The sequence below is a fragment of the Hypomesus nipponensis genome, chromosome 18 (assembly GCF_054491055.1).
Source record: "Hypomesus nipponensis isolate SF chromosome 18, ASM5449105v1, whole genome shotgun sequence".
Lineage (NCBI taxonomy): Eukaryota > Metazoa > Chordata > Actinopteri > Osmeriformes > Osmeridae > Hypomesus > Hypomesus nipponensis.
The window spans coordinates 15,969,613-15,993,254 of NC_140378.1; the positions used below are offsets into that span (position 1 = coordinate 15,969,613).

At 47.8% G+C, this 23,642-nt stretch overlaps 2 protein-coding genes across 2 annotated transcripts; one reads left to right on the forward strand and one right to left on the reverse strand.

Moving 5' to 3' along the window:
- Positions 1 to 14: 14 nt before the first annotated feature.
- Positions 15 to 7,142, forward strand: znf341 (zinc finger protein 341). The gene is made up of 15 exons (XM_084679105.1): positions 15 to 167; positions 606 to 716; positions 1,090 to 1,280; positions 1,388 to 1,537; positions 1,718 to 2,065; positions 2,345 to 2,528; positions 2,714 to 2,804; positions 3,156 to 3,379; positions 3,562 to 3,815; positions 3,924 to 4,132; positions 4,219 to 4,315; positions 4,504 to 4,636; positions 4,835 to 4,946; positions 5,033 to 5,103; positions 5,251 to 7,142. Exons 1-15 carry the CDS (start codon positions 137 to 139, stop codon positions 5,766 to 5,768), a joined length of 2,724 nt encoding a protein of 907 aa, XP_084535231.1. The 5' UTR covers positions 15 to 136; the 3' UTR covers positions 5,769 to 7,142.
- LOC146252401 (E3 ubiquitin-protein ligase Itchy-like) lies at positions 6,908 to 23,209 on the reverse strand. Its single transcript, XM_084679104.1, has 24 exons — positions 23,079 to 23,209; positions 21,098 to 21,193; positions 20,607 to 20,748; positions 19,500 to 19,624; positions 18,818 to 18,952; positions 18,645 to 18,693; positions 18,310 to 18,491; positions 17,881 to 18,208; positions 17,627 to 17,722; positions 17,088 to 17,262; positions 16,648 to 16,708; positions 16,383 to 16,467; positions 16,072 to 16,200; positions 13,767 to 13,839; positions 13,484 to 13,555; positions 13,276 to 13,364; positions 12,558 to 12,717; positions 12,142 to 12,275; positions 11,724 to 11,864; positions 11,035 to 11,155; positions 9,706 to 9,810; positions 9,298 to 9,394; positions 8,868 to 8,940; positions 6,908 to 8,643 (listed from the first exon to the last, which is right to left on the reverse strand). The coding sequence occupies exons 2-24, from the start codon at positions 21,168 to 21,170 to the stop codon at positions 8,544 to 8,546; spliced, it is 2,745 nt and encodes a 914-aa protein (XP_084535230.1). The 5' UTR covers positions 21,171 to 21,193; positions 23,079 to 23,209; the 3' UTR covers positions 6,908 to 8,543.
- Positions 23,210 to 23,642: the final 433 nt, after the last annotated feature.

Genomic DNA, 23,642 nt, shown 5'->3' on the forward strand with positions numbered 1-23,642 from the left:
GACAATAAATAAATATATATGCGTCATAACATAATCAGGATCCGTTGTTTGAGACATGAGATTGGGTACTGCCCACTGAAGTCGTCACATTCGCAGGCTTGTTAGTCGAGCGCCTACACGGAGAGGAATCTAAAAGATGGCGCAAGCAATATTTGAAGTATTGGAAGGTATCTGTAAATTGCTTGTTTTCAGTCATTCACCGATACAAAAACCAAATTTTGCTATTTGATTGATATATTTCATGATTATCAGACACACTGATGTGCAATTCTGCAGCTATAGTGAGTGCTGAGAGGTACTCGGTTGGAAACGTTAGCTAGCTATGCTAGTAATTGTAAACAATTGTGTGCAGATAGAGACGGCTAACAAGCGGTAAAAAGATAGCATGTGATCATTTTCGGATCAACCTCTTAAAATGTATTTGACACTAATAGATCAACTGATTGGGAATACCACTCCAACAGATTTTCACAAACACCCCGAAGCACCAACCAGAGCAGGCTCTCTCTAACTGTCATAGCTAGTTGCTGTAAAGGGAAATGGGTTCCACACCTGTCTCCGCCTCTCTAATGGTCCTCTGTCCGTCTCTCTCTATGTTCTCCAAGGGATGGACAACCAGACGGTTCTGGCGGTCCAGTCGCTGTTAGATGGCCAGGGAGGAGTGCCTGACCCAAACAGCCAGAATGTCTCTGGGACCTCAACCATCCAGTCCATGGGTGAGCTAACTACCTACCTTATGAACTCTATTTTCTATGGCAGCGGTCTTCAACTCTGGTCCTCAGGGACCCCCTGTCCTGCATGTTTTAGTTGTGTCCCTGCTCCAACACACCTGGTTCCAATGAATGGGTCGGTGTCAAGCGCTGCAGAGGCCTGATAACAAACATTCATTTGAATCAGGTGTGTTAGAAAAGGGTAACAACTGAAACATGCAGGTTAGGGGATCCAGAAGACCAGGATTGGGAGAGGCTGGATTAGAACTAGACAAACAAAATAATCCATGCAGCTCTTTCAAAACGATGTGAAGCGACACACAACGTTACTTTGATGAAGGGCCTGAATCCACACGTTCCCCATTGATGTTCCTCGCAGACGACGAAGACGTCTTCCTCTGTGGAAAGTGTAAGAAACAGTTCAACTCCCTACCTGCCTTCATGACACACAAGAGGGAGCAGTGCCAGGCCAACTCCCCCTCCCTCTCCACGGTGTCCCTGGCATCCAGCAATGCCTACACCCCCGTGCCCTCCATCAGCTCTGGGCCACAGACACCTGCCAACAGACAGGTGACGACCAATCACATGAATGACTGATCCAGGAAAGGGATTACAAGCATAATGTGTGTGCTTGACCCTCACAGTGGTGGGTGATGCTCTCCCCGTCTGAACACCAGGTGTCCACCTACATCACTGTGCCTCCGTCCCCCCTGACCCACACCCTGGTCCAGGGGAATGTCCTGGTCAGTGACGACGTCCTCATGTCGGCCATCTCTGCCTTCACCTCCATTGATCAGCCCATGGCCGCCATGCAGCCTTCCATACAGGTAGGCCTGGACCAACCCCAGCTCGGCGTCCGAAGGTATTGTTAACACGGAAGGGCTTTAAGATACTCCATAAAGGAATGCTTGAATCACCCATACTGTTCTTTGAAGAAATCCCACCAAACTGTACCAATGTAACCAGCTGTCCTGTCCTCTCACTTAATGAGCTCTTTCTCCTCTCAGAGTAATCTGAGTATGCACACAGGTGTGTCGTACCTGCAGCACCACCACCACCACCATCACCACCACCACCACCAACAACCCCAGCAGCAGCAGCAGCAGCAGCAACAGCAGCAGCAGCAGCAACAGCAGCAGCAGCAGCAGCAACAGCAGCAACAACAGCAGCAGCAGCAGCAACAGCAGCAGTCCCATCCTCTCCCAGGATCGGCCCAATCTCAGCCCCTCTCCTCTCAGGTGCCCTCCAGCCACAGCAACTCTGTTGTTCAGGTCTACAGCACACTGCCCCCTATGGCCGGGGGCGGCGGTGCAGAGATCCCAACCCTGGGCTTGCAGCAGTTCCAGTCTGTTCAAGTGAGTTAGAAACAAAACCTGTTTGCTTAAACACTTACACTTGTTTTAAACTGGGCTGAACCTATCATAAGTTGGCGACTCGTCTCACTTTAAGGAATTTTCTAAGTAATGGAGCAGGAATTATTTACTGTGGTCACACAAAACAGCCTTGAGAATCAGTACGCTCCATGGATTGTATCCATGGATCCTTGTATACAGTTACCTGTGTTGTTGTCCTAACCTGGCTTGTAGTGCTAGCTCAACATCATCCTCTGATCCAACATGGCTCCCCTCCCCCAGGTTCCCAGCCAGTGTGTGAACAGTCAGTCCTTCACCACTCCCCCAGCCTACAGCCCGGGGAAGCAGGGCACCAAGACCAAGACCTGCAGCATCACTGCCAACTTGGCTGAGCTGGGGGAGTTTGAGAAGGTAATCATCCCCAAGCGACCACGGAACGGCAAGAAAGGGCCAGACGGAGCCACAGGTTTGTTTTGCTATTGAAGTGCTCTTTGATCCACTGATTTAGTCTGGGCCAGGGAAACCGCTCAGTAAGGTTCACATGTCCACTTTGGAGTTGGACAGGAAACAGTTTAATGTTGCATCTCAGGTCAGTAATCCGTGAATCATATGGTCTGTGGTCAACCTCTTCCTTCACTTCCTGCTCTGCAGAACAACTCAAAGGAAAAGGCCCGAAGCTCAAATGCAACTTCTGCGAAAAGATCTTCACCAAGAACTTTGATCTCCAGCAGCACATCAGAAGGTGACAGGCTCCTCCCGCTTCTTCACAGAACCTTTTATAAAACATGGAGGACTCCCTTGGCCTGATCCAGGCAACACCTCCACAATGTTACCCAACCATTATCAATCTCCTGGTCTCCACTGAGATGGGTGTGGTGTGATACACCCTAGATTCTGTGTTATCCTTATTGTTGACTTAGTCTAGATAGCGTATTCTGGAGATTGTTGCAGGAGTCAACGTTTTTGTTTGTTATTGGTCCAATTGTCAATGTTTTTGTTGGCATCTTGATCGTCTAGTTTGTCTGACGATTGCCAAATGGCACACAATGAATTGCCAAAACAACCCGACTGATAAATATATCTATTTTTCCAGCCACACAGGAGAGAAGCCCTTTCAGTGCATTGTGTGTGGGCGGGCCTTCGCCCAGAAGTCTAACGTTAAGAAACACATGCAGACACACAAGGTGTGGCCTCTGGGCGTAGCCAGCACGGTGTCCAGACTGCCAATCACAGTCAAGGTGGTCCCACTCTGCTCAGAGGAGGAGGGGCAAGGGGAGGGGCTACAGCAGCAGATGGAGGAAGAGGCGGAGCAGCCAGGTAATGTGTGCGTGTGTATGTGTGTGTGTGTGAGGTCACTTCCTGTGCATGCTGCCTGCATGAATGTTGAATTCACTCTTATCAAGGCATTGTTGCAAACAAAGAGTAGTTATATTCATATTCGGAAATACTTTGAGAGTTATGCTGCCCGACAGTGAGAATCATCTTGATTGTATCTTCAGAGGTTCCAGGAGAGTCCGAAGACAGGGAGAGTGACTCCCAGCCTGAAGGAGATGGCAGCCATGGGGAGGACAAGCAGAACGGCCTGCCCCAGTCCCAAGCTCAGGCCCAGGCCATGGAAGCCCAGAACCAGACCCAGGTCCAGACAAAGCAGATAGTCCTCATCGACAGCTCCTACCAGTGCCAGTTCTGCGCCGGAAAGTTCGGCACCTACTTCCAGCTCAAGTCCCACATGACCCAACACAAGGGGGAGCAGGTGAGCCACACAACTGGGCAGGTCACATGGAGCTACTTATTTGTCTGTGTGTTTCTTGTCAAATGTACAAGTGTGTGTCAGTGAAACTGAAGGATTTGTGTGGTCCAGGTCTACAAGTGTGTGGTAAAGACGTGCTCCCAGACCTTCCAGAAGCTGGAGCAGTTCCTGGATCACATCCGGTCCCACCAGGAGCAGCTGACGTACCGCTGCCACCTGTGCAGCAAGGTGTTCCCCTCGCTGTTTGAGCTGGGGGTCCACCAGTACTCCCACTGCTTCTGCCCCCAGCAGAGCACCCGCAAGGAGCCCACCATCTACAGGTCAGGCCAGGCCACACTGGTCCCTCACCCTAGTCGGTCACTCTCATGTCACGTATCCGGAGATTTCAAAGCGTTTTTCTCGCCAGGTGCATGAAGTGCCAAAGCAGGTATTCTACCCAGGAGGCCTTGGAGCAACACCTCCTGACCGCCTCCCACAACTTCCCCTGTCCTCACTGTCAGAAGGTAGGAGACAACTGGAGGACACACACACACACACAAATGATTTTTTTAAAATATGTAAGTCAGGCATGTCCAAAACTGAAAAGCAGATAATTGTGATTAGCTCTTCAACTAGGATGAACCATAAACACGTCAGGGCAAGGTTGACCCGTCCCCCTCAGGCCTCTTCATGGTGTCCTGTTCCCCGTCAGGTGTTCCCGTGCGAGCGTTACTTCAGACGCCACCTCCCCACACACGGCGTGGGAGGCCGCTTCAAGTGTCAGATCTGCAAGAAGGTCCTGAAGACAGAGCACTACCTCAAGCTGCACATGCGGATCCACTCAGGTCAGTGACATGGCAGGGTGCAACGCTGTTTACACCTCCTGTGTTTAGCCACGAGAACTGGGGTGTTTAAAACCCGATTATATTGTAGATTCATTCGTCCATTGGCTTACTAGCGGACCGAATTGCTTGTTGGTTGGCTGATTTGGTGATTGACTGATGAACCGGTTGACTAACTGATGGTTTGACTGTTGATTCTAGGTGAAAAACCATACAAATGCTCCGTTTGTGAGGCAACGTTCAACAGGAAAGATAAAGTCAAGAGGCACATGCTTATTCACGAACCCTTCAAGAAATACAAGTGTCCGTTCCGGTATGTTCATCCTCACCTGTTCTTCCAGTCTCCTGTGTGTCTCGCTGTGTCCTTCCAGATCATTCACGGTGCTGTTGTCATTTCAGGACACATGTTGGGTGCACTAAAGAGTTCAACAGGCCTGATAAGCTGAAAGCACACATCCTGTCCCATTCTGGTGAGCACAAACACTCCCGTCACTCATGTCAAACACAAACTCTTTAAAGCACATACATACGTACATGCGTCTATTGAGAAACCCTTCATTTAACTTGCATCGGACAGCTGAGTGATGTTGCCCTGTGTGTGTGTTTCTGCCGCCAAGGTATAAAACCATACAAGTGCCTGTTCTGCCAGAAGGCCTTCAGCAGGCGTGCCCACATGGTGGAACACCAGCAGTCCCACACCGACAACTACCGCTTCCGCTGCTCCGCCTGCAACAAGGGCTTCACCCGACACAACTACTACCGGGACCACAAGTGCCCCGCCGCGGGGGCGGGGGTCGACGGAGGGGAGAAGAGAGGGAGCAGGAAGAGGCAGGGCCTGAGGGGAGGTCTGAGGGGAGGGCCGCACAGCGACGAGAGCACCGACGTCAACCAGGACGAAGACGAGGAGGATGAGGAGGAACATGGCAGAGAGGAGGAAGAGGATGATGGAGGGGAGGAGGATGAGGAAGAGGAGGAAGAAGAGACGGAAGATGATGGAGAGGATCCTCAGACGGAGATGTCCATATCAACGGTTGAAGAGCAGGCGGAGGGAAGAGAGGAGGAACTGGAGAATGCCGAGAGATTAGAGCAGAGGCAGAACACACACAGAGACCGTCTACAGCAGCCATGTTTGTAATCCAAACAGATGAAAAGTAGACGTTTTAAAGTAACAAAAGGTTGCAGATTACAGATGAGAAATTGGGCTTGTTTACAAGAATTGCTTGAAGCTTGCAGTTGCTTCTCACTGACTAAGTCAAGTAGTGTGTAGGCTGGGAATCAGGAAGTAGAAAGTGTTTAAAAATAATAATAATTCCAGTAAGTTTCATTTGATTTTTCTAGGGAAACAATGACAATACTATTGTTCATCATGCCTCTTACTACCTATGTGTACCTAATGCGTTGGGCATAGCAAAGGCCCTTAACTGCAGTCCAAAGGAGTTATCCCAGGCAGGGATAAACCAGTCTAGGACTAAGGTCCTCTTTCAATGAATAATCACTGGCATGTACCTCAGTTTAGGACAAGGTCTAATGAACTTGATCAGGTCGCTTCAGATAAAATGAAAAGCGGTACATTGTTGTTTTACATTAAAACTATTATTGAAATTCTGCGATTTCTGTCGCAGCGATTTAATCGTGGTGGTCTGAACAATGACTTTACCTCAACCATATCTGTGGCCAGATTAGACATGACAGCTGCTGTCACTGCTGACGCACTTCCTCTGTCCATGTCTGGATCAGTTTACCTTGTGAGATGTATTGTGTACATTCCTCTTGGCACTCTATTGACAATACAAAATACATGTCTAATTAACATGCAGTGGATGTTGTTGGCAAAGGTCAGAGATATCAAGCACTTAATGATGGGGAAATATAAATATGAAATAGTGCAGCAAGGTCCTTACATACAAATCAGAAGAAATTGCACTGTTGTGTATCAGTCAATTGTCCATTTCCAAGGCAATGTTGAATAAAGGGAGTACATTTTGTTCTGCTAGTCTCTTGAACTGCTGAATGGACTAGTTATGTAATTTGTCTGTGTGTGATACCAGTGAAGTATTTGGCATGCTCTGGATAAGAGCGTCTGCTAAACAACTAAAAAGTATTAGTGGACACATTCTTTGTTTGTACGTCATACCTGGATGATGGAATGCATGACTTAAGTGCTGTGGTAGGAGAACTGGATGTAGAAAGTCTTTCAAGCTAAACTAAGCAATACCAACTATCAAGACATGATTCCCATAACCAGCTCAGCTTAGGCCCAAAGGATACAAACACTTGACCCATAGATTTAATTTATTTAGGTGAACGGTTTTTTTTGTTTTGTTTTTTATACACATGTACATAATCAAAAAGGAAATCAGGAGAATTAAAATGCTACTATACGATAAACCCTTGTTATTTCTAAAATCATTTCTTAATATTTTACAAAAAGAAATTTAGATTTGTTATTAACACCATTTACAAGAGGGTAATGTACAGGCAGGTCTGGGGAGGGGATATATTTGCATAAGGAGAATTCTTGAGACAAAAATAAAAGGAGATGAGATTCTGTTTGCAACTAGCAATTATATTTACACTTTTTTGTGACGACATGATGAAATGTTTTAAAGAGTTAAAGAGCAGTTCCACACCATAGAATGGTCTCCAAGACACAAATTAATAAAACCCTAAATTACAGCTGTTGTCACTTTATGTTAATTTATCTCTGTGGAAGACTCCTTTAAAAACATTTAGTCTTAATCTAGATCCAAGAAACCAGAATATTCAGATGAATACTCAATTGAAGCCTATAAAACAGCTGGTAAATTAGACAGCTTCTCAGCACACAATTGTCTGATTTCTTTGAAACAGATTTTTGTGTCTGCTTTTTTCTGAAGAAAGTCTATAAGTGAAGATTCTCTTATTGGGCCTTGTAGTTTAGGACTAAGAATAATCTGTGATGGAAAAACGGAGCCTAAATGTTCATCTTTAATTCACCTATCCAGGAGGTAGGCTGTAACATCTTAGGGTCAACATTCTGGACACAAATCATTTCACACTTCCAGAATACTGTTAACTAGGATGTTATATAGTAATTGATGTGTCACAGTGACCCTATAAAACTAGGGTAAACATGCACACACATTCATGTTCTTATATGTACCATTATAAATATAGGGAGCCATAAACCCCTTACAGTCGTTCATCCATTCACAGGTAAATGCTTGGTGTGTTGAACAGAAGGTCCTGTCTCAGTTTGTCTTTGTTTCATGGACACTTTTTAGCACCAAGATGGTATTCCAATCCATTTAACAATGCTGTGCTGCCAACAATATTGCTTTGCTATTCATAAAAATGATTCGGATAGGGATTCATTTGATCTGGGAGATTCTAATGGTGTCTTCATTAAGATAACAATACCTTCAACCATCCCATGTTACAAATCAAGACTCGAGATTCAAATATCAGTCCAGATGACAATCTTGGTGCAAGAAGGCCTTCTATGGGAGGCCACACCCCCTCCGTCTGCATGCTGCATGATCAGCAGAGGCCTTTTCAAAATAAAAGTGTCCAATATCTCAAGAGAACGCTTTGGGATACAGACATCATAGGTGAGGCATGGTGCGGTGGGGGAAAGATCTGCAGTCGTCCGGTGTCCCATGAATATGATGTCAAAGAGGGCGGGGCTTCCATGCATAATAGTTGAGGACATTCTGAGAGCCGTGGAGGAGCAGCCTCTCTGGTTGGAGGCTGGAAACGTGGTGTTGTGCTAGTGCAAGGTCGATGGAGTAAGACCTAGCGTGCTGCTTCGGGGGCTGCCACACTCACGCACACACACACACACACACGCTCGCACAAACCTTCCACGCCCACATCCCCCGCTTCCCCCCCCCGCCCCCGCTCCAAGTCTATTGTCCTTCCTGTCTCTCCATCACTCCTGGCCAAAGCCCTCCGTCTCCTCGATGGCAAACATCAGCTTCTCCTTCAGCTGCTCGTAGCTCTTGTAGGGAGGCAGGTCCAGGCGGTTAAAGCTGGAGAGAGACACGATAAAAAAATCTAAAATAAACAGTCAGGCTTGTCTAGAGGTCAGCAACACACTTCCTGAGCCCCCTGAATTCTCAGTATTACAGAACTAATCGCTCTGATTGGACGCATTCTGCTCCATCTGTCCCCCCTCCCCAGGCTCCCTCTGGGTGCTGGATGTTTGGGACTGTTGTTGCGATGCCTGGTGGCGTTCACAGTGGCTCTTTCTTACCATGTGTGACTCCTGGGCAGCCAGTTCTCCTTCCCCACTTTCTCTATGCAGAACTTCTGGGGGCCGTTGCTCCCTGCAGAAACACAAGCCAGGGACAGATCAGACTCGTTCAGGGGGGGAATCGGATCTTAAAAAGGACTGGTTCGGTGTAGGCGATGAGGTGGAAGATTAGGGAGCTACTTCCTGTTTATCAATGACTTTATATATATATAATATATATATATATATATATATTATATAATATCAATTTATAATGTCTGATCTACACCTGTATCCGGCACAGAAGGGAGCCCTGAGTTTGATTTCAATGAGTGGTAACACATGTGAGTGATGAGAGTTTCACGGGCTTCAGCATACAGGGTGAGGCAGGTCTCCCACACTGGAGGATGTGACAGCATGCGACCCTGCCTGCCGTGGGTCCCCTACTCACCCATGAGGTCAGCAAAACCTCCGACGGGCAGGCGACAGGTGCCGGTGACGAACTGCAGCAGCCTCATCCTCTTCTCATTGTCCATCTCTTTAATCAGCTGGGGGAGCGGATGGGGGGTGGGGGGTGGGGGGATCAGGACAAGGAACATAGTCATTGGTGTTGGAGGCCAGCATGGAAAGGGGGATTACGAAACAGAATCTCACAGCAGACTTCGGCAAAATACTATTCAGAAAAACGGCTGTGATTTTTCAATCTGTGCACGATTGTTCTTGCCACAATGTAACCAATGAGCTGTTCTAAAAACGGAAAACAAACAAAAACAAAAACAAGCTAGCCCAGCCACAATGTGAAAAGGTTAGCAGTGCTGGTTTGGGCCCAGGCCCGTCCCACCACAAGCTAGAAACTGACCTGCCAGAACCAGAGGATCTGCTTGCTGCTGCGGGCGTAGTGCCTGTAGATGGTGTTCCTTTGCCAGTCAGCCAGATCGATCTCCTGCATCCCACACAGCATCACCTAGGAGGACAACAGACAGGCTCAGCAATAGACAGGCTCAGCAACAGACAGGCTCAGCAACAGACAGGCTCAGCAACAGCCCCACACACTCGGGTTCAGCCTCAGTACCCTCTCGAAGGTCTATAAACATGTACACCATCAGCTCTGTTGATAAGTAACACGCTGGTTAGAGGGCAGATGGTGTCAGCAGATCAGCTACAGGATGGATGAGTTGACTTGTTCCACTCCCGTCACTTCATCCCTCCCTACCTCTCTTTAGCCCTCCCTGCCTCTCTTTAGCCCTCCCTACCTCTCTTTAGCCCTCCCTGCCTCTCTTCAGCCCTCCCTACCTCTCTTCTTTCCTCCCTGCCTCTCTTCATCCCTCCCTACCTCTCTTCTTTCCTCCCTACCTCTCTTCATCCCTCCCTGCCTCTCTTCATCCCTCCCTGCTTCTCTTCTTTCCTCCCTGCCTCTCTTCATCCCTCCCTACCTCTCTTTAGCCCTCCCTACCTCTCTTCATTCCTCCCTGCCTCTCTTCAGCCCTCCCTGCCTCTCTTCAGCCCTCCCTACCTCTCTTCTTTCCTCCCTGCCTCTCTTTAGCCCTCCCTACCTCTCTTCTTTCCTCCCTGCCTCTCTTCAGCCCTCCCTACCTCTCTTCTTTCCTCCCTACCTCTCTTCTTTCCTCCCTGCCTCTCTTTAGCCCTCCCAACCTCTCTTTTTTCCTCCCTGCCTCTCTTCAGCCCTCCCTACCTCTCTTCTTTCCTCCCTGCCTCTCTTCAGCCCTCCCTACCTCTCTTAGCCCTCCCTACCTCTCTTTAGCCCTCCCTACCTCTTTTCTTTCCTCCCTGCCTCTCTTCAGCCCTCCCTACCTCTCTTTAGCCCTCCCTACCTCTCTTCTTTCCTCCCTGCCTCTCTTTAGCCCTCCCTACCTCTCTTCTTTCCTCCCTGCCTCTCTTCTTTCCTCCCTGCCTCTCTTTAACCCTCCCTGCCTCTCTTCATCCCTCCCTGCCTCTCTTCAGCCCTCCCTGCCTCTCTTCTTTCCTCCCTACCTCTCTTCTTTCCTCCCTGCCTCTCTTCTTTCCTCCCTGCCTCTCTTTAACCATCCCTGCCTCTCTTCATCCCTCCCTGCCTCTCTTCAGCCCTCCCTGCCTCTCTTCAGCCCTCCCTGCCTCTCTTCAGCCCTTCCTGCCTCTCTTCAGCCCTCCCTGCATCTCTTCATTCCTCCCTCCCTCTCTCCCTCCTTACCTCCAGTTCTTTGGCATCAAAGTACTGTAGGTACTGCTGGGGCAGGACCTCGTTGAAGCCTTCAAAGAAGGCCTGGGACTGCTCCTCTACTCCCCGGGACAGCCTCCACTCCGCCACCAGCCTGGGGAACACACACACACACTTTGACTGACCTGATGATAAACTATTAAAACAACACCGGTGATACAGAGTTTGCTATACATATGTGAGGCTGTCTCTTGCTGTGGTCAAGAGGTCACGCAGTGAGCCTCTGACAGTACACATATAGAGGAGAATGTGCACTGCTGACCTTTGGAAAGAGCAACATGCAGAAAATAGTACAAACAATGAGTTACGACCACATCACCTGGGTGTTGTTCTCCCTGTGCATTAAGTCATGGAATGTGTACCGTTAAAGGACATGTTTTGGTGGTTACTATATCTGTACTGTCCAGCTCATGTATGTAATGTCCATCTAAGAGACATGTGGATTGGTGGCATGATCCGACGTCGTGGCTAATAAAACCGAGTCAACCTTTTCTAATCGTCGTGCCTCTGTCCGGTCTACCCGTTAAGAGATCTCAGCCTTCCAGCCGGGCACTAACACACCAGCCCTGCCTGATGGAGGCAAACCTTGCACACCACAAAGCACCAGAGTCCCGCTGACAGACACTCCTTGAAGCACCAAGCTGCTGGTGAGGTCATCTCACCTGATGTACTCCTCCTTGTTCTCCTCCGTCACCTGGAGGTCTCCTCCGTCGGGCTTCAGGTCGTGGGTGGTGACCTCACCCAGGATCTCCTTGTCTACCGAGAAGTACATCTCCAGACCACACTCCTCGATGTCATTCTCCCTGAGGAACAGCACCCAGCAGGACGGTTAGAGGAGGGCTCATTCAGCAGGGGAGTACATCACAAAGCATCATTGGGAACCATTGGTAACCTCATAGAATGGGTTTCACTACATTGAAGAGAGCAGAATATTGTACCTGCAATAGGGTATTATCTTCTAAACTATAATGTTTAATAATGTGTAAAGCATATTAAGCCCAAAAGTCTTGTTGATTATTTTTATCAATCATTGAGGGCGGTAGAAATGCCCATGTCGTCTGTCAGGCGCAAGTCACTCACTTGATCCAGATGAGGGAGTTGTAGAACTCTGGGTCAATGGACTCCAGATCCTTCAGTGCCCAGGGCTTGTTCAGGATGCGCTTGTAGAAGGGCAGGGAGAACCCTGTGTCGATGAACTTCCCGTGGAACAGAGCCTGGAGGAGGGACGAAAGGGCAGAGTGAGGGCGTGTGGGACTGGGTGAGGGTTTGGCCCGCGGGTACTGTCAGTTATGTCGCAATAACAAGCTTCTTTTCAGTGAGCAACTATGTGTGACTGTGGAATGTGGGAAGGAATTGCAGATTTGTTATGAAAAGTGTTTGTGTCACAATTCAACACCACTTCTAAGAAGACAGCAAGATATCGCGGCTGAGTGTAGCCATTCAACGCTAGCGTATGATCTGCCACAAGTCAAGTCAGGCGGAGAAAAAACAATTACCATGGCAATGAAGCGTCCTATGAACTTGAAGTACTTGAGGTGGTCGGGGTTGATGTAGGAGGCTGGGTTGATCTGGAGGCAGTAGTTGTCCTTCCCGGCGTACTCAAACAGACAGTACATGGGGTTCAGCACCTCGTGAGACAGCAGGAAGAACCACTCCCTGCATAGGAAGTACACCATTATAACCTCCTCGTTCTAGCACTTAGCACTGCCAATGCAAACCAAAGCTCACTTCCTGTCAGAGAGGTACGCCTATGACAGGATGCTATCACACATCCCCGATCGTAACACCACAAACAGCACTGGACCATGACACATGAAGGTGCCCGGCCCTCACTGACTGAGGGAAGCTGCTGTGATTAGGGATGCACATTTCGGGGAAAAATGCTGACCGATAACCAACGCTCGTTAACGAGCATTAACCGTTAACCGAGAAGATTAAAAGTGTAGAATGGATGAGTGTCTGTGACTCATTTAAAAATATATAAATACAACAAATGTTTTCCCCCCCATAAGAGATTGCTTTTTAATTAGCAGCACAAAGAAGAAAAAAAATAACACAAATCCGAGAGCACTGGCTGTAACACGTTGACATTGTCGCTAAATTGACAACACCGTTTAACTAATAGTATTAACTGGTAAACATTAGTATTGTGGTTTAACAGTTCCACGGTTAATGACGCCCATCCCTAGCTGTGACGCTTGGAGGGAGACTCACCTGGCCACCCCTCCATAGTCGAGGCCTTCTTCTCCAGGGAAGATGATCCACAGTCTTCGACGCAGATCCTGCGCATTGAAGCTCATGATCTGAAACAAAACGATCCCCAAAACACAAGTTGGAACTGGAACCCACAGGGACTGAACCCGTCTCATGCATGGGATGTGCTGAAGCATTATCTATGGACAGAACTTCAGGACAGACTTACTTGTTGGAAGGAGTCCTCGAAAAGGGTTTTGCGCGTGACCGAAATCTTGATGTGCTGAGGCATTGACAGTTGCTGTGCACGAAAGAATCATCAGTGTCATTGAATATTTTCAAACATGAGGAAGTGAAAATGAGTATGCTGTCATGAGCATTTGTATTTGTTTTCCTGGGACAAATCTGTAACTGTTTCTTTTAATGTTTCACAGAGTCAAGTCAGGGATGGTTACAAAGTGCTTTGCATCAGCAGTCAGACCTCCATTTCACTTCAGTGGTACGACTCTTACCTGACACCAGAATCTGAAATACTGGACTTTGGCTTTGAAGTCTCGAACATATGTAATCTGAGGCCCATTTTCACTGAGGAGAGACATAGAGAAGCAGAATTAGAAACAATCAGGAAGTTACACATCCGGAAACACCATATCTACTCTGATATCCCGTAAGCCATATCGTGAAAGGTACTACTTTAGGAAAAAACATACCACGTAGCACCACACATTTAGGCCCCGTCGATTTTCATTTAGTCATTTAGCAGACACTCTTATCCAGAGCGACTTAAAGTAAGTACAGGGACATTCCCCCCCAGGCAAGTAGGGGGAAGTGCCTTGCCCAAGGACACAACATCATTTGTCGCGGCCGGCAATTGAACCTGCAACCTTCTGATTAATAGCCCGACTCCATAACCGCTCAACCGTCTGACCCCCGATTTCATTCATACTGCATGAGGAGAGTTTACCACGTACAAACAGGACATAATGGGCTTTAACACAAACCCATCATTTTACATCTCCACCACACCCTGGAGACATTTACATCCAGCATCATGGAAAAAACCCTCTGTAGTGTCTAATGGCTACTCTACACAACAGCGCCATTTAGAAACAGAGCTAGATATCAAATGAAATTCCTGCCAAGCTGAGTCACATGAAGCAGGCTTGATGAGCAGGTGGAGAGTCAGCAGGCAGAGCCACAGTCAAATACTTTGAGACAGAACCGGTTGTTCCTGAAGACCTGGGCTTCCCAACACTGCCGCTTCAGACCACATCCTTGTGTTTGTAAGTCAACACCAGAGCCAACTGTTGCTAAGCTAATCCTTTAGCACAAACAAGAAAGGCCGATCTGGTGACATCGAAAGTCACTTTAAAAGATGTGTTGGGGCTGTTTCCTCGAAGGAGAAACCTACGAGTAGTACTTAAGGTTTACTGATGCCAACTATCCAGGACTGGGACTGGACTGGCAGTTAGAAAGAGCAGGTTTCAGAGTGTCTGTCTGTCTGTCTATGAGCCTGTCTGTCTTAGGGATGGGCGTGGTTAATCGAATATCCGGATATCCTAAAGTAAGTTAGTATTTGAATACTTTTTTCGAATACTTATGAGCGTAGTTTGATAAAAAAAACTTGCGTCATGTTGTGAATTCTAGTAGTTGTGACGTTAGAAAATGATGAAAACCATCAAAAAAGGTAGGCTACGCCTGCGTTCTGCTGCGAGTCTCCTTTCATTTCATTTGGCGCTACAAGAAGCATTGTGTCCTGGCTAAGCAGTACCACGCAACAACCTCAGTTCCTGCAGTCTTTTCTACGCCGGCTTGCTCGTAAATCGACTCCGTGCTAGCCTCTCCCCTGAGCATGTTTACATGCTAATTCTCCTAAATAAAAATGTGTATGGCTAATGCAGTTGTGGCCTATTTATTTTCTTACCAGTAGCCATGTAGAGCTAGCGTAATCAGCTGTTTATGTTCGCAATGTGTGGTGGCGCACCGTATCCTATAGGATTCCGGTTCCAAGTTAATATCCAAGTTAATATACAATATTTCTCTGTGTGTCTTTCGTTTTTATGGAGGATAGCCTACCCAATGTGTTTAATTTAGTCCAATGTAGCCTACTTTTTATTTCACATAATAATAGGCGAATCGCTTTTCCGCCAAATTAAGAGCCTATAGGTCTGAAGACGCAGCGTTTCTTCAAGTTCATCGTCTTTTCGTCATGTTAATAAATTGATCTTTCATTTGTTTTCTTTATTCAAACCTTATTTTAATCTAATAGTTTAACATTCCCAATTATTGCCAGAATGTGTGGTGGTTCATGTGTTTACTGTATGCTTTGCGTCACGTCAGGCTAATTACATAACGGAACCACATTAATAAAATAGATTATCCGGATATTCGAAAATAATTTCGGATACTATTCGAATAGTGAAATCAGTTCAAATCTCCATCCCTAGTCTGTCTATGAGTCTGTCTGTCTGTCTGTCTATGAGCCTGTCTGTCTATGAGTCTGTCTGTCTGTCTATGAGTCTGTCTGTCTGTCTATGAGTCTGTCTGTCTGTCTATGAGTCTGTCTGTCTGTCTATGAGTCTGTCTGTCTGTCTATGAGTCTGTCTATGAGCCTGTCTGTCTGTCTGTCTATGAGCCTGTCTGTCTGTCTGTCTGTCTGTCTATGAGCCTGTCTGTCTGTCTATGAGCCTGTCTGTCTGTCTATGAGCCTGTCTGTCTGTCTATGAGCCTGTCTGTCTGTCTATGAGCCTGTCTGTCTGTCTATGAGCCTGTCTGTCTGTCTGTCTGTCTGTCTACTGCAGGCTGGTGGGGACGTACAGTGAGGATTTTCCTGTGCGAGGGTCGATGTAGGTTGTTGATCTCCTGTTGTGGTCCACAAAGTAGGGGATGCCAGCCACCGTGAACCTCATCTCCCAGCCCTCTGGCAGGGCCTGTTCATTCAGCAGCCTGGGGGGGGGAGAGAGAGCTCTGTCAGTACACCAGAACACGATATGCTGCCTAATCAACAGTTAAACTGAACACCTCAATGGACGCCGCATCTTAACAACCATACAACTGGATACAAACACACAGATCCATACAGCTGGACACACACACACACACACACACACACACACACACACACACACCCCTGTGTACGTGGATCCTCCCACTGTGTGGTCCGTGTGGGGTGATGTACAAAGTACACTCTCCCAGTGCTGTCTGTCCGTTTCTCTGGAAACACACACACACACGTCGTTTTAATTACTCAAGGGAGAACACTCGAACACAATCTCTCAAATTCACATATTTGTCACCACCAGCATCCGACAGTGCAGAATTTGCCATTTTATTTGTGTTTCAAATGTGTGTGTGTGTGTGTGTGTGCATGGAGTAAATAAGTGAAGGTCTTACCCCATCCATGCGGCAGAGGGCCTAGGGGGTCAAACTCCTTATTCTGAGCTGGAACTTGATCCTGCAATTTCACAAAGACACATTCTAGCTCAGAACTATCCGTCCAGAAAGACAGTCAGCCTCCAAGCACACCAGTCGCTAACCATCAGTGCTGCTCTAACCCTGCAGTCTGTCCCCTCAGAGGAGGCTGGGTAGGCCCTGCTGCATCTGACTAACCCTGCAGTCTGTCCCCTCAGAGGAGGCTGGGTAGGCCCTGCTGCATCTGACTAACCCTGCAGTCTGTCCCCTCAGAGGAGGCTGGGTAGGCCCTGCTGCATCTGACTAACCCTGCAGTCTGTCCCCTCAGAGGAGGCTGGGTAGGCCCTGCTGCATCTGACTAACCCTGCAGTCTGTCCCCTCAGAGGAGGCTGGGTAGGCCTTGCCCATGGAGAAACACTCACCCCAAAGATGAACCTCTGGTTGAACTGCTGCATGTGTCCCTGCAGCTGGCTGCGCTGGTGCTGCCACTGCTCGTAGTTACGCACCGTCTCCATGGTGGGGCGCTGCCAGGTGGTGGTGCGAGTCATGTGATCCACGAAGTAGACGCGGCCCATGGGGTCCACGCGGCGCTCCCAGCTGCAGCACAACAGGAACACCACACGGCTTCGGGTTAAGGGGGCGGTTTCACCGTCTGGTATCTCTACATCTACATTCTCTGCCTTTTTTTGTTTGTTGGTACTGTACATGCTCTGCTATGACAGAATGTTTTCGCTTGCCACTTCCTGCTCCGGCAAAAACAGACCCGAGCAGACAGCAGGAGGAGTGTGCTGTGCATGTGCTGGCATGATAGTTGATGCAAATGTCTCACCAAGCTGAGCAATGTTTAATTTCATTGTACTGCTATGTTACCTGCAGTAATGTTGTTCAACAAAGCAGTGAATCTTATGATAGTGATCAATGACTGTGTGATAATACCATGCTCATGTGAATGTGTTTTTACCCAGAAGGCAGTGGTTCAGGACGTTCCCATGTTGTCCTCTTCTCCACGTGGTCGACGAAATACAGCCTGCCACTCTGGTCCACTCTCTGCTCCCATCTGACACACACACACACATCATCGTCTCAACATACTGCATTGCATAAGAGACATACCCTTTGGTTCACCAAACTACCTAAAGATAGAAGGCCCATGCTTTTATCTGAGTCTCCTTTCCTTAAAGTACCCTTGGAGTACACCCTGTTCACCAGTCTTACCCTGGGGGCATTGGGCCTGTGCTGACAGGGGGGAGTCCAGGAGGACCAGGGGAGATTCCGGCTGGAGGTCTGGCTCCAGAGGCTGGAGCCCCATAGGCAGGGGAGGGGACCCCCGGAGCTGGGGCTGGGGCACCAGGGGCTGGGGCTCCCAGGGCTGGGGTTCCCGAAGCTGGGGCTCCCAGGGCTGGGGTTCCTGGGGCTGGGGGCTGGTCCTGGGCTGGAGGAGGCTCTGGGCCTGAGGACGCTCTAGAGGCGGAGGCACGGACCGGGGTGTTGGATCTGGAGGGACCTTCGCTGCCGTCTGTCGGTATGGAGCCGTTGGAGGATGCTATCATGGGGAGGGAGGTGGAGAGAGAGAGAGAGAATCAGCGAGTGAGTGCTGTCCATTTCTCCCACAGTGTGAGTTGTGGACCATGGCTGAAAGTTCACCTGGGGAGGGGGTGGGTCTCCGTGGGGTCGGTGGTGGGGGTCTGGAGGGCCGAGGGGGGCGGAAATGCTTGGAGCCCCCTGCTGACAGCGAGGGAGACCCCGTTCCATTCACAGCACGGCGCCCGCCAGGGGACGACCTGTGCTCCACGACGTCCACAGCTGGAGAGCTGTCTCGACTGGCCCTGTCACAGACACAGCGCTCACGTTAGGGGCCGCACAGAACACAGCGCAGGTCACAGTGTCGTATTCACTCATAGGCGTACACAAATAATGTGCGGAATTCAAAGCGTTCAAATGTCATTGAAGCTACTCCCCATCCTTCTCTCCTTCCCTACCTGACTCCTTGTTGATCTCCGTTGTACTGGGACTCCCCATTGGACGTACCTGAGGAACAGGGCGGTGTCGTTAGAGGGAACTGTCCCCTTTCAAGCACGCGTCTTCCAAGCTGCACAACCATCTCTTCCGGCAGCGTACTGTCCCTTTAAGACGGGCCCCGGCACTGACTCACCCTGGTGGCTGGCCTCTGCGGAGGAGAACATCTCAGGATCCACCGTCATGCCGTCCAGACAGACAGACAGGTCGCCCACAGGGTCCATGTGGTCTCTGTCTGCACTCAGCTGCAGAGTCTGCACCACCTCCGAGACTGGAGCCCAGGGGCGGGGGGGAGGGGGAGCAGAGCAGGCTAGGTTACCACAACAACGACAACTACAGCTACGACACAACTGTTCACAGACCAGAGAGACGGACAGATGATGAGACAAAGGCCCGAGTGCTTGTCAACAGGCTCCCTGACAGCATGTGACCATCAGTTTCTCAAATCAGCTGCAGTTGGTCATCTGCATGCATCTGCTGGCCGGCCAGCCAGCCTGGACCTCAATAGAGCCTTTATGAGCGGGGAAAGTAGCCTGATCTGATCGGTAACCTGATCAGTGACATCCCACGCCTGCACTCACCTCAGACAAACACACACACTACGAGTCTGTACTTTTACAATGCAGGCCTCAATGATCACATAGGGAAAAGTCAAGCTGGAAGTCACATGGTATACAGGAAATGCACACACTACAATTTTACATAGACAAGAAAATATCTCTGAACACGGACAGCGTGGGAACAGCTTGGACCGTACTGAAACTCCCAAGATGGAAAGACACGGTGAGGGCTTTGAGGACCCTGCAGGTGGAACTCACTCTTCATGTCGTTGTTCTTGAGGGTCTCGCTGACCTCCAGGGTCGCTACTCCCAGCAGCACGTCTGACTTCAGCGTCTGGTGGCTCCAAACGCGGAACACCAGCTTGCTGAAAGGAGTGACGATCCTGTAGACGGGAGGAGAAACGCAAAACATTCAGAGGGCACTATATGACGATTCAAAAACCTTACATCAAATAGCAGGGGAGTCAGATGGCTGAGCGGTTAGGGAATCGGGCTAGTAATCAGAAGGTTGCCAGTTCGATTCCCGGCCATGCAAAATGATTTTGTGTCCTTGGGCAAGGCACTTCACCCTACTTGCCTCGGGGCGAATGTCCCTGTACTTACTGTAAGTCGCTCTGGATAAGAGCGTCTGCTAAATGACTAAATGTAAATGTAGCAAATATACATCACAATATAGTGACGATCAGGTCAGACCATCAGTTAAATCTATATTTTCAGGTAAGAAGATTCTACATCCTCCACCACAGAATATGGGCCGATAGAAATTGTACACTTCCGCAAACAATTGCAACAAGGATGGATCGACCGCAACTATGCGAACAGCAAGATCATATCCCACATCATCTATAAGGAAGTGCTTCTATTTCGACTGTGAGAGGGTGTAAACAAACAACTGGGAATTCTCACAGGGAAGGCAATGTCAGTACTGGACACTTCCACATCCCGGCCCCTCACACCTCTACATGAACCAGCAGTGAGACCAGAGGCCAGGGGGGAAAGCCTCTACCCTGTGGACTGGGTTTCCTCAGCTAAAACAACAGGACCGTCATTGTGTGGCAGCGATAGTGAAGTGTCGACACACACACCTCTCAACACAGTTGGATATAATAAAATATCAGTGATATTTTTAGGGACTGTATAATGTATCAATCGAAAATCTAGAATTTAGCGGGATCACACAGAATCGTCCTATAGGTTTTCACATACAATAACTGGCTAAACATAAACAATGAAGATCAGGATTGTTTTACTTTCACAGTTGAGAATTTAAGTTGCCTAAAGGGGAATTCTCCAACTGAAATATTACAATACAACATATTATACATATAAGTTACATACAGTCTAGGCTAACGTCACACAACTTACACTGTGAGAGGCTGTTTCCATTTGGGACTGTGGGTGTTGTTGCATTTCTCAGTCTTCTTGGACTGGCCATCCACAGCCACCTCCACGTACGGACTGGGCCCAAACCAGTTCTTCTTGTTATCTTTCAGTTTGGCTGATAGCACTGAAACAATGAATGAGTCCAGTGTTAGGAGTTTACCTTCTACAGGAGCTAAGCTGGATGTTAGCCTGACCTCTCTGGGGCCAGCTAGCCTGACCTCACCCAGCTTTACGAGCACTGGCAAATGCTCCCTCTGCTATACTTTTATGACCCTTTCTGGAACAACACGCGGCTCCCTGCTGGGTTCCTGCTTTGTTAACTACTGAGCCTGAGTTAGAACCATTCACACCCCCATGCATCAGGACTGTGCTGCTGAACTTAAAGCCAAGCTTTAAACTCATTTATCTAATACTTAACAGCACGTATTCCCAATTGACAACATTTTTTTGTAGTCGAGCAGGAGAAAACCTACCTATTATTTGCAGTTGTGCCTTCATTGGGTGTCCATTGGCCGTGCCTGTTTTTGGAATAGCACCACTGGCCATGACATAGGACAGGGTGAGTCTTCCTGCAACACAACACGGATCACGTCAAATCAACCACCGGCCGTCCACAAAACACATTCCATGCAAGGTCTGTTGTAACACCTCCAACTCAGCTACGTCTGCTTGATGCTGATTGATCTCTCCTTCACTGTCTTGTTGGTAGGGTTCTTCACAATCAGAATCCAATCAGAATCAGACAATCAATGTCCAAACATATTGGACATTGAAGGTCATAAAATGTATCCGAATGTACAAGGATCACACTCTATAATCTGTTATTACCATCTTTCACTTTCATAAAAGCTAATAAAAGAAACAGGGATATAAAATATATAGCCTAGGCAGGCTTGGGCAAGACTGGAGTACAACAGGTACCAATCATAAACAATCAGCTCTAAGGCTAATAATAAATACCTACGCAGTAGTAGTCACTAGTCTGCTCAAACATAGTGCTTTTGATTGAACCTTAATTCAAGTTGTACAGGTTGTTCAGCCTGATTAAAATATAAGCAATTATCGTCATTGTCTAGTGGGAGGATAAACAAGTTTACAAATCATTAGTCAGTGGAAACTTTGATTTGGACATATGGTTTGGTCCCTTTGGGAACTACCATCTGTGATAGCCGGTTAACACTAGGAAGGTGATGAATGCTCAAGGGAGTTAAGACTGACATCTGGATTCATGCATTCATCTTTTCTGGAACATGGTCACAACCTCAATGTGGCAGTCAATTATGCATGGCCCTGCTCTCCTATCTCTCCAGTGTACATGACTGAGGACAGCTCTGGATAAACTTTCTCTTTGGCTGCAGTCTCAGGGTTAATAATTGATCACTTGGTGATGTGGCTGTGCCCAGTGCATGATTTATCTTGACTGACTGTCCAACGACGTACCTGCCTGACTGTCTGCTTGTGTGTTTTTCCTCTATTAGTCGGTCACGGTCAGTCTATGAACCTAGGTGTCAGCAATGAAGAACCACTCAGGAGTCTTTCATCTGAACCCAGTCAGAGATGATCATATATATCACTCAAACACCATCAACTATGGGATTAGCTCTGCGTAAAGTGGTTTGGTGGAGGTGTTGTTGATTCAGCATAAAGTTTATGATGTACCAATCTCAATTATTTTTTCTTAACAATAATAACTCTACGCAACAATAGATATATAAAAATCATCCATTTGCTTTTTGCTACGTATGACGCCAGTTGTAGAACAACCCTGGTTCTGGACTACAGTATTTTTCAGTGGTGAAAGCAAGCTACACTAGCTAAACCAACCAATTTAAATTTAGCCAAGTGAAAACAATCAAGTTGATGACAAAACTCGATCGTTAGCCTCCTTACTGCTGAACCCCAGGTATCAACGAACAACAACCAGCTGGTGTTAACATTCCCTTCAGTAGCCAAAAAGACAACCGTCAGAGCACCAAGGAAGATTAGAGACAACTTTTATTTAGTATATCAAGCTACGGCTAACTTGTTTCACAAAGACAATCTTAGACTGTAACATTCATGCTAGTTATCGTTTCACGACTTGTGGGACAAGGAAATAGGGAAACGCGGCTAGCTAAGGTAGCTAGCTAACGCTTAGATCACCAGCCCAGATATATAGTTGCACCACCAAAACACCTTAGGTTCAGAACAAATTTAATATAGAAGCTGTTCTCTTTACAAACTGTTATGTCAGCACATAAATATGTCAGCAGACATACTAGCTACTCGGTGAGCTCTGACAGGGTGAATTATGTGCTAACCCAACTAATGTGGCTGAGTTGTTGTGCTGCTGTGTTAGCTCGCAAGCTCGTGTCATGGCTGATCAGGCTGGTCGGGCTAGTTAGCTAGCTATTCAAGGAGTGTGAACTCTACGTTTCGAATCGGTAAGGACCTTCCGCATCGCACGTTACTTACCCGTTTTAGGTGGTAGATTAGGTTCCAGATGTAATGAAACAGTCAACTTTTCCTCAAATCTCAGACTGTCATCCTCCTTCAGAGGATTCACTTCAAGGAACACGAAAGTTCCACCAGATTCATGGTCATGTCACGTGACCGAAACAAGGTGAGGCGCAGGCTTGGGTTGCCAATTTCAGAAATCTATCCCCCAATCCTGGTGTCTGAAACCCCCACAAGGAGACAGTTATGTGTATAAAGTAAACTAACCACTGAGATTCCAGTCCATTTTTAGATTTTAGTCCATTTGGCAATCTAAGGAAATTTCTAAAACACACTTCACGATCCTCATATGCGTGCAATCTTGAAACCTATGTAAGAGTATACAAAGGCAAGAGGGTTTGTTTTGGGGAACTTATCTATTAGTTAACCAGAAGAGGGCAGTATTTTTCGGGGCACAAAGTGATTTAGCACGTAGCATAACGGTTTAAATCTTTGGTTTAGCCAAAACGATAAACTCACCAATCCCTCACCAATTGTTCAAATGCAAGGACATCAACACCAGTTGCCAGTTTCTTCACACAA

Bases quoted from the DNA above. Each gene is read 5' to 3' on its own strand.
- LOC146252401 (XM_084679104.1), bottom strand. From the start codon at position 21,170: ATGGCCAGTGGTGCTATTCCAAAAACAGGCACGGCCAATGGACACCCA. The intron at 13,556-13,766 runs GTAAGAGTCGTA...TTTCGTGCACAG, and splicing joins ATTTCAGATTCTGGTGTCAG to CAACTGTCAATGCCTCAGCA. The intron at 8,644-8,867 runs GTAAGAAAGAGC...GTCTCTCTCCAG, and splicing joins CTGCCCAGGAGTCACACATG to CTTTAACCGCCTGGACCTGC.
- znf341 (XM_084679105.1), top strand. From the start codon at position 137: ATGGCGCAAGCAATATTTGAAGTATTGGAAG. The intron at 2,529-2,713 runs GTTTGTTTTGCT...CCTGCTCTGCAG, and splicing joins AGGGCCAGACGGAGCCACAG to AACAACTCAAAGGAAAAGGC. The intron at 4,133-4,218 runs GTCAGGCCAGGC...TTTTCTCGCCAG, and splicing joins AAGGAGCCCACCATCTACAG to GTGCATGAAGTGCCAAAGCA.